The following is a 9,352-nucleotide window of genomic DNA, read 5'->3' on the forward strand; positions in this document are numbered from 1 at the left end:
ACCTCTTTCTACCTATCACATTTCCGACGCCCCTCCCCCAAGTCCCTCCTTCCTACCTTTTATCTTAGCCTGCTGGACAAACTTTCCTCATTCCTGAAGAAGGGCTTATGCCCGAAACGTCGATTCTCCTGTTCCCTGGATGCTGCCTGACCTGCTGCACTTTTCCAGCAACACATTTTCAGCTCTGATCTCCAGCATCTGCAGACCTCACTTTCTCCTCAAATAATGGTTGAGGCACCCAGCATAAATACAAGAAAAGAAATGCTAAATAGCACATGGGGCAGGAAGGAATTGAATAGCAGTGACAGTACAGAATTTGCACATTGGGCCCAACTTCACATGAATTCCCTTCTACCCTATTTTATCTCATCCTATCGGTATACTTTTCCATTCCTTTCTTGGTCATGGACTGATAAGGTTTACCCTCCAAATGGCAGCAAGGAATGGACGGCCAGAATGATATAGTTAATAAACTTTGAGTGGCAAAATGCTCACGTGGAGTGTAAACACCAGCATGGACAAGTTGGGCTGAAAGAACCTGTTTCATTGCTAATGTAATGCTCTGTAACTCCAAGAAAGTAACTGCATACACGATAGCTGATTACTCAGTATATCTGACATACGAACAAATCAAGCAAGCTTCATATACCTTTGGATATTGTTTGACTGGAATCAACACTCTTTCAGCTAGTTTAATATTTTTGTTGCTGATAACATCAAGGTATTGCTTCTCCTCTTCTTTTTTTGAGCTGTTGTTCTGGAACTGTTCAATTTCTGTAAAGAGATCAAAATATATCAAATTTAATGAAGCAATCTGTAAAGTAATTAAAATGTCAATTCCATAAACAACTTGGAATCCTTCAGAACTTGACCAATTCCACTTGCTCCGGCAGTTCACAATTTCAGAAGTGCATTTCCTATTTATTTTCCTTCAAACATTTACAGCAAATGGATCAAGGGCTATGGGGGGAGTTGGTCATTTTCATCAAAATGTCACAGCACAGTGCTCTATAAAAACCTAATCCTTTCAGTTTGGTGCATATACTAGACAGTGGATTTCCCATTGGTGTAGCAACTGCACCTAGGATCTGGACGATCAAATCATGAGAAAAAGCACAGAAGGAGATCATTTAGCCCTCTGTATCTGTGCTGGCTCTCTCAAATAAAGCACCCCATATTGGTCGATTCCTTATAGCCCTGCAAACTCTCCCTCTTCGATAATTATCACAATTCTCCTCAGTTACAATCCAGTCCAGGTACATCCGTTCACAGAAAGAAATGAACTGTAACAGAAACTCTCAACACTTGGAAATGAATGTACTGGACCTCTAATGTGATGCATACTTGTCACATTGGATCAGTAAGTCTCAGTTACAAAGTTAGGTTTTGGACAAATCAAATGTGGCTGTCGGTTTATGGACTGTCATGAATCCCAGTGGTCAGAGAAGTCTGGCTGTTAGTTCCAAGATATTTTTTATATAAGGTAGTGTGGCTAGTGAGTTAGGTCGTGGCATGTACTCATTGCGACAGCAATGTTCAGATAACAACTCACCAGAACAAAAGACCCAATCATGTGCAAGACAAACATAGTTTACAATATTCCATGCAAACACTATATAGGACAAACAGGCAGATAACTAACTAGTGTATCCATGAACACTAACTAGCCACTAAACCCCACAACCAGGTATTCCTGGTAGCCATATACACAGGTGACAAGGACCACAAGTTTGACTGGGACAACACAACAATAATAGGAAAAGCTAAACAGAGGATAGCCAGAGAATTTCTAAAGGTGTGGCACTCATTCATAGACTCAAATCAATAAACACATTGACCTAGACCCAGTATATCAACCATTGCGACGAACAACTGGAATGGACAACCAAAATGAAACCAAAAACTTCAGAAAACACCAGCATTTTACAGGAGGCTCCAAAGCACTGAGGATGTGAGAGGGGACAAAATATCTGCAAATCAACTTCCCAGAGTGGCAAACATACCCACAACTATGGCAATCAGCACCTGAACCACAGGGGCGGAATGGTGGCTCAATGGTTAGCACTGCTGCCTCACAGTACCAAGGACCCAGGTTGGATTCCAGGCTTGGGTGACTGTCTATGTAGAGTTTGCACATTCCCCCGTGTTTACATGGGTTTCCTCTGGGTGCTTCAGTTTCCTCCCACAGTCCAAAGATGTGCAGGTTAGGTGAATTGGCCATAAGTGTTCAGGGATGTGTAGACTAGGTGCATTAGTCAAGGGAAATGTAAAGTAATAAGGTAGGGAAATGGGTCTGGGTGGGATGCTCTTTGGAGGGCCAGTGTGGACCCGTTGGGCCAAATGGCCTGTTTCCACACTGTAGGGATTCTAAAATCTTTATGCAAACCTTGAAATATTCATGTGCTTTTAAACAATTAACTGCAATGGATAAAATTTGACTAAATCTAAATTGAGAAAAAGCTAATTACTATTTTATCATCTGTAAGAGCAGTGATTGGTTTCTACTTTATTCCATTCTGAGTGGGTACTAATTTGATAATGAAAGTGGGTGTAATTATACTGTAACTATTGACATGCTATTAAGAGAGTAAATTACAAAATTAAGCAAAGAAATGCTGATAACCAGAAAGCAATTTATCATTTTCTTTAAAGTTGACCCTTTAGAGCTAGAGGTTTTCCAATCTTAATAAAGAACACAAACAAAGTGCATGAATAAACAGACCAAAGTGGAAATCAACATCACAAATTTGAAAATCAACGGTAAAGCTTGTACGCAATAATTAAGACTTTGATCTGGAACAGAATTACTCACTGCAATTTAAGTCACCAATGAATGACATAACATTTGAAATAATGAAATTGTAAGTGGTTTAGTAAGTGCAAGTGGTGGATGGAGAGTTGAAGCTGCATGAGGTATCGCAGGTAAGTTAGGCTGGCTGCTTGTTTGCATGGGCATGGGTGTCATGGAAGTCTACTCAATTTCAGGCAATGTGAACAATTGCGCTGTCGTAAAATCAGCTTGAAGATTTTATCCAGAGAAATCAACCATCTACTCCATTTAACTCAAACACTTAGCTTGAGTACCTCTCTTTCTGAGGCAGCGGATGAAGATAGGCATGCAGGAGACTCAGAGCAGGAATCATCTTGCTAGACAGAGCAGCCATCAGTGTGTAGGAAAGGTATAAATGCAGTGGAGGGAGTGCAGAAGCAATTTACTAGAATGGTTCCAGGTATGAGCCTAAGTTTGATTTATTGTTGCCTCATGCACTGAGGTACAATGAAAAGTGTTATTTTGTGTGCTGTACAGGCAGAATGTATCATATAAAGTGCATCAGAACAAAGTGCAGAATACAGTGCTACAGCTGCAGAGGTGTAGAGAGAGAAATCAGAATTAACATGAGAGATCTGTTTCAAAAGTCTGATAACAGTGGAGACCCTGCTGTTCTTGAATCTGTATGCGTAATCAAATCTTTCTCTCTTCTAACTGATGAATGAGGATGGAAGAGAGCATAACTGGGGTGGTAGGGGTCTTTGATGATGTTGGACCCTTTCCTGAGGCAGATATAGTCAGTGGATGGAAAGTTGGCTTGCATGATGAGAAACTTCAGTGGTGAGAATATGTTCTCCTTGGTGAACAAGTGGCTGAGGTGGTTTCATGGGGGAATTCCAAATCAGGAGTGGGCTGGACAGTAAATATGGTGAAGCTGTTTCCACTTGTAAAAGAAAAAAAAGAACACGAGGGTTTAGATTTAAAGTGATGTGCAAAAGAAGGAAGAGTGAGTTGAGAAAAAAAAACCTTTTCACACAGTAAATTGTTGGGATATGAAACACACTGCCTGAAAATGTGGTGGAGACAAGTTCAGTTGGGGCATTCAAGAGGGCACTCAATGGTTATGTAATGTGTGCAGTTGTATGAGGGTGGTGGGGGAAGGCAGGAGATTGGCACTAGTTAGGAGAGGCAGACTGATACTAGAGCTAGAGCAGGCATGATGGGCCAAATAGCCATCGCCTACACTGTAATAATTCTGATTCAGAGACCTTATGGTAGCTGAGTCCACAAGGGATAACTACATAAGTTTGAATCCATTGAAGTAACGTTGTGTGTGGATATAGCACGATTAAGACAAAGGAATTCTAACCACAGCTCAGTTTTTCCAGACTGAAGTTACTTGTTAATCAATCTGCTGCTGTTATTTAGAATCACCTCTGGGACACAAAAATACATCTTAGGTTTCTTTATTTTTCCTATTACCATCTCCTTTTGCCTTACACCATCAGCTTGAGCAAATTTCATCTACTCCTGCCTTCTACTGTACCATAGCTCTTCCTTTTCATTTTTTTCTGCCTCTGTGCTTGCTTGAAATCTGTGAAGTTCACTTGCCTTGTCACCCATGAAGTTCTGTATCCACGAAGCTCAGATTTCAGTATCACCATCCCCTCTTAAAAATGGAGCCATTTAATGGAAATGCATATTCCTACTTGCAAAATGCATCACTCCACAGTTCCCAGCTCTAACCCCTATCTGTTACATGTGTCTGATTATGTCCCAAGATATGCCACTCTTTCTACATTTTTGAAGCCTGGCCATCCAGTGAAGGTTACAGCAGTGCCAATAGTTTCTTTCTGATGCTATGGAGTTCATGTAAAAAAAAACCCTGAGAAACAAAAAGTGAGAAACACCAAGCATTGCATATTAAATATCGTTAAGTAAAAGGGTTCAGACATAGCAAGCAAATTGCATAAAAGCTACACAAGTACCCTTCGCACACAAAACCACAACCAACCTGACTTTCAGGCACAAACTTACATCGGTATTGCACTTCACCATGTCCTTTTGGAGCTGTCTGCAGTTTTGGTCACCATCCTTCTCTAACATCTCTTCACTGTTGCCCAATTAGGTGGGACTGACAACTGATAACCATCACCATTCTTATCTATCTCATCACAGCCAGGGTATCGTAAGCAATGGCCTCTTTTCTTGCCCTCGAACTGTTACCTCTGGTGTCTCGTAAGTACTCTATACCGCTCCACATCTACAAGCAATATCATCTGAAAATGCATTACTTTGCATATGAAAGGTGGCAACACCCAGCTCTCCCTCAGCATCATCCCTCTCTATGTAGTATCTTGGTCATCATACTAAAGAATATTTCCAGAGCCTTCTGAGGAAAACACTAACTTTCTTTAGAAAACATCTTAGTGTGACAATAAATCGATACAAGGTTGAAAAAGAAATCATGTGACATTGCATCAGCTCCTACATTGATCTAGCCTCTCATTTGCATAACACCCTGTGCAGACTTAACCCTTTATGCCCTGAACTCCTCTGAACAGTTGCTAAATTATCTGGCTGCTCAGCTGATGTCGTCCTGGATGAGCAGGAAATCTCTTGAATTAAGTGCTGGATATTAACATAAATTCCATTCACTTGTGACCAGTTCCATCCCTCTCTCAACTCTCTGTGCCTATACAGACTATTCCCAACATTGATGTTGTATCTGAAGCTCTGATGAATTATCAATCGCATATCAGTGCCATCACTAATATTGCTTATTTTGACTGTTATAACAGGCCCTAACTAAATGTCTGTCACAGCGCATCAGCTCCTGAAATCCTCATTCAAGCCATTGTTACCACTGGACCAGGCTCTCATGTTGTGCTCTGCATAAACCTGAGATCTTGCAAACTCTGCTGTCTGTGTCTTTGTTCATATCAGCTGACCAACACAGACACCAAGTTAAACAACACCTGAATGTTAAAAGTTGCGTCCTTGGTTTCACATCTCTCCATTGTCTAGTTCCTTCCGAACTTTAATTTTCTCTGAACGTTTATCCTTCTGCAATATGGGCGGTCTTCCAACACCAACCTCTTGAGGATGGCTGGTTTTATCTGTTTTGTATTCCAATTTTAACCATGCCATTAGCTGCCTGGGCCCAAACTCTGGAATTTCCTTCTCCACCCATCTGACGTTTCTCTTTGGTTAAATGCTCTGTCAGCCATGGCCTTAGACTCAACTTTAGATCTTTGGACATGATATCTGCCTATGTGGTTTGGTGGCAAAGTTTATTTTATAATGGTCCTGTGAGATATCTTGGCAACTTTCACTACATTGTGCTATTTTATAAGCTGTTGTACCTGTTGTGTAAGAGTACCCCATATGGAGAGGGATGCAATGTAAGGAATTCTTACTTCAAATGAAATATTGCTACTCCGCTTTTGTCATCAATAAAAAATGAATACTGACTTTCAGAACAAGAAAAAAATGTTTCATTCTTTTATAGGATGTGGAAATTGCTGATGAGGCCAGCATTTGGTACACATCCCTAAAAGCCCTTAAGACTAGTAGAGTCAATCACGTAGCCACAGATCAAGAATCACATATAAAGACAGCAGATATCCTGCCCTAAAGGACATTAGTGAAGCAGGTGGGTTTTCACAACCGTCATTATGGATTATCATCACCTAAATTAGCTTTCAATCACAGATTAATGAACTTTATTTAAGCCTAACAGCTGTTGTGGTGAGGTTTGAACCTGTGCCCTTAGCACATAAGCCTTGACCTCAGGCTTACCAATGCCATATTACCACTACACCACAACATAAATACATGTGACTTGATTCTCTGTGACAAGGCCTGAACCTAAACTGTTTTTGGGAACTGAGAATACCATTTGGATATCGTATTGTCAACCCTGTCAGATTGTCTTGAGGACTCTGAGAAGTAAAGGCAAATTTCCAAAGCAATATTATGAAGGAAACCAAGAGAAAAATGGAGAGTATTTTTTAAAAATTGTGAGAGATTTCTGAATACTGATAGGATAGAGCTGGTGTTTTTTCTCACAGTTGATTCAGTCATGCACTGAAGAGCTGACATGGTCTTGGCCTGGGCATGAGACATTGTGAAGGCAGACATGAAGAATGACCCCATGAAGGGCATGTGGGATTGAGCAAGGGACACATCATGGAAAGAGCTCCAGGAATAGTCAAGTGAAGTTAGGAACCCATGTGGGGGCCAATCCTCTCTGCTAAACTAGGTTTGTGTGTAAGATCAACTGGATTAATAACCACGCCAGTAACTTGCCTCTCAGTTCAGGTGACAAGCTAATTTGTCCTCCCCACACCTTGCCCATCCTTTATAAAGGGAAACCCAGTATCACATCCTTTTTGGCATTGTTGCTGCATTGGGCAGAGGGGAACATGCCAACAAGCAATAGCATCTCCTTCGTGCACGTTCTAAATTCTTTTCTACAATGTTTACATCAAGTGGGATCATTTTAAGGTAGACAAAAACTAAGTTCCAGTCTGGAACAAAAAGTCAATCTTTCTTCACTAGGGCTCAGGACACATTTTACCACAGCATTACAGATTTGAACTGCAAAACTTTGCTCTCGAGGGGATAAGGTGCAAGGAGCATAAAGACAAGATTGATACTCACACAAATCAAAAGCAATCTTTCATGGTAAAAGGAAGAACAGCTTCTTGGGATTTAGCTTTTGAGAAGGATTCTGGGTAATCCAAGATGGAGGACGGGAAAAATTTCTGGTTGTAAGAGTTGCTCCTTTTTTTGAGGTTTTTTGGTGCTGGAGGTGATTTCCTCGATTTCCAGGAGCAGCAATTACTGTTTTATAGGCTGTTGCATAGTTTTGGAACTTTGAAAAAAAAGTCAAAACAACAGCCATTTTAAAAGGGAGAAGAGCAGACAAAGGGACAATGCAGGAGAGAGAGAGAGAGAGAGAGAGAGAGAGAGAGAGAGAGAGAGAGAGAGAATGAATGAATGAATGAATGAATGAATGAATGAATGAATGAATTTATGTGTCGCTGGACATTGGAGTGCATCTGGGAAAATGAAAAAACAGTGAATTTCACAACTAATCTTGGAGGAACCAATTGGGGCAAAGTTCACAACACAGAATCAGATAAGTTAATTGTTGTTTTAAGGTCTGTCCAAGAGAAAGGCTCTATTAGTGAGTACAGTGGGTTCTTTCTTGATTATATGTTTTTGGAGATAAGTCTCTTGATTAAACTTAAAATATAAGCCATAACTATTAATTTAACCTGGGGCAGTGTTTTGTAGAGGAATAAGATGGTGTTATTTTCTGGGTCTGTAGATTTTGAAGGAGCAAAAATGGCCTTTGCAGTGATATGTACTTCTTGTCAGATGTGGGAGTTTAAAGAGAGTTTAAGGGTTACTGCGGATTATATCTGCCATAAATTCTGTTGGATGCGAATCTTATCAGATCAAGTGGATCATTTGAAGAGACAGATAGAAGCGATGAGGAATTTGCAACAGCAACAGTATGTGATGGATGGCAGTTATAGGAAGGGGGGAAAGTCTCAGATACAGTCACATAGATGGGTTACCTCCAGGAAGGGTAAGAGAGGTAGGCACCTAGTGCAGGAGTCTTTTCTGGATATACCCATTTCAAACAGATATGCTGTTTTGGAAAATATAGTGGGTGATGAATTATCAGGGGAACGTAGCACGAACAGCCAAGTTTCTTGTATTGAGACTGGTTCTAATGCAACAAGGGGTATATCGGCTCCCAAGAGATCAATTGTGTTAGGGGATTCTGTAGTCAGAGGTACAGACAGACGTTTCTGTGGCCAGCAGAGAAAAAGCAGAATGGTGTGTTGCTTCCCTGGTGCCAGGATCAAGGATGTCTCAGAGAGGGTGCAGAATGTTCTCACGGGGGAGAGGGGCCAGCAGGAGGTCATTGTCCACCTTGGAACCAATGACATAGGAAGGGAAAAAGTTGAGATTCTGAAGGGAGATTACAGACAGTTAGGCAGAAATTTAAAAAGGAGGTCCTCAAGGGTAGTAATATCTGGATTACTCCCAGTGCTATGAGCTAGTGAGGGCAGAGATAGGAGGATAGAGCAGATGAATGCATGGCTGAGGAGCTGGTGTATGGGAGAAGGATTTACATTTTTGGATCATTGGAGTCTCTTTTGGGTTAGACGTGACCTGTACAAGAAGGACGGATTGCACCTAAATTGGAAGGGGACTAATATACTGGCAGGGAAATTTGCTAGAACTGCTTGGGAGGATTTAAACGAGTAAGGTGGGTGGGACCCAGGGAGATAGTGAGGAAAGAGATAAATCTGAGATTGGTACAGTTGAGATCAGAAGTGAGTCAAACAGTCAGGGCAGGCAGGGACAAGGTAAGACTAATAAATTAAACTGCATTTATTTCAATGCAAGGGGCCTAACAGGGAAGGCAGATACTCAGGGCATGGTTAGGAACATGGGACTGGGATATCATAGCAATTACGGAAACATGGCTCAGGGATGGGCAGGACTGGTAGCTTAATGTTCCAGGATGCAAATGCTACTGGAAGGATAGAAAGGGAG

The 9,352-nt window shown here is 41.2% G+C and overlaps 1 protein-coding gene across 4 annotated transcripts in view; it reads right to left on the minus strand.

The window, feature by feature from the left end:
- Window positions 1-9,352, minus strand: part of khdrbs2 (KH domain containing, RNA binding, signal transduction associated 2) — a 584,244-nt gene that overhangs the window by 415,230 nt on the left and 159,662 nt on the right. For all 4 annotated transcript variants that reach the window (XM_043681438.1, XM_043681448.1, XM_043681427.1 and 1 more), the window contains exon 2: window positions 650-774. In XM_043681438.1, the coding sequence (XP_043537373.1) occupies window positions 650-774 (125 nt within the window). The remainder of the gene's footprint in view (window positions 1-649; window positions 775-9,352) is intronic.

The sequence above is a fragment of the Chiloscyllium plagiosum genome, chromosome 3, assembly GCF_004010195.1.
Source record: "Chiloscyllium plagiosum isolate BGI_BamShark_2017 chromosome 3, ASM401019v2, whole genome shotgun sequence".
NCBI classification, from domain to species: domain Eukaryota; kingdom Metazoa; phylum Chordata; class Chondrichthyes; order Orectolobiformes; family Hemiscylliidae; genus Chiloscyllium; species Chiloscyllium plagiosum.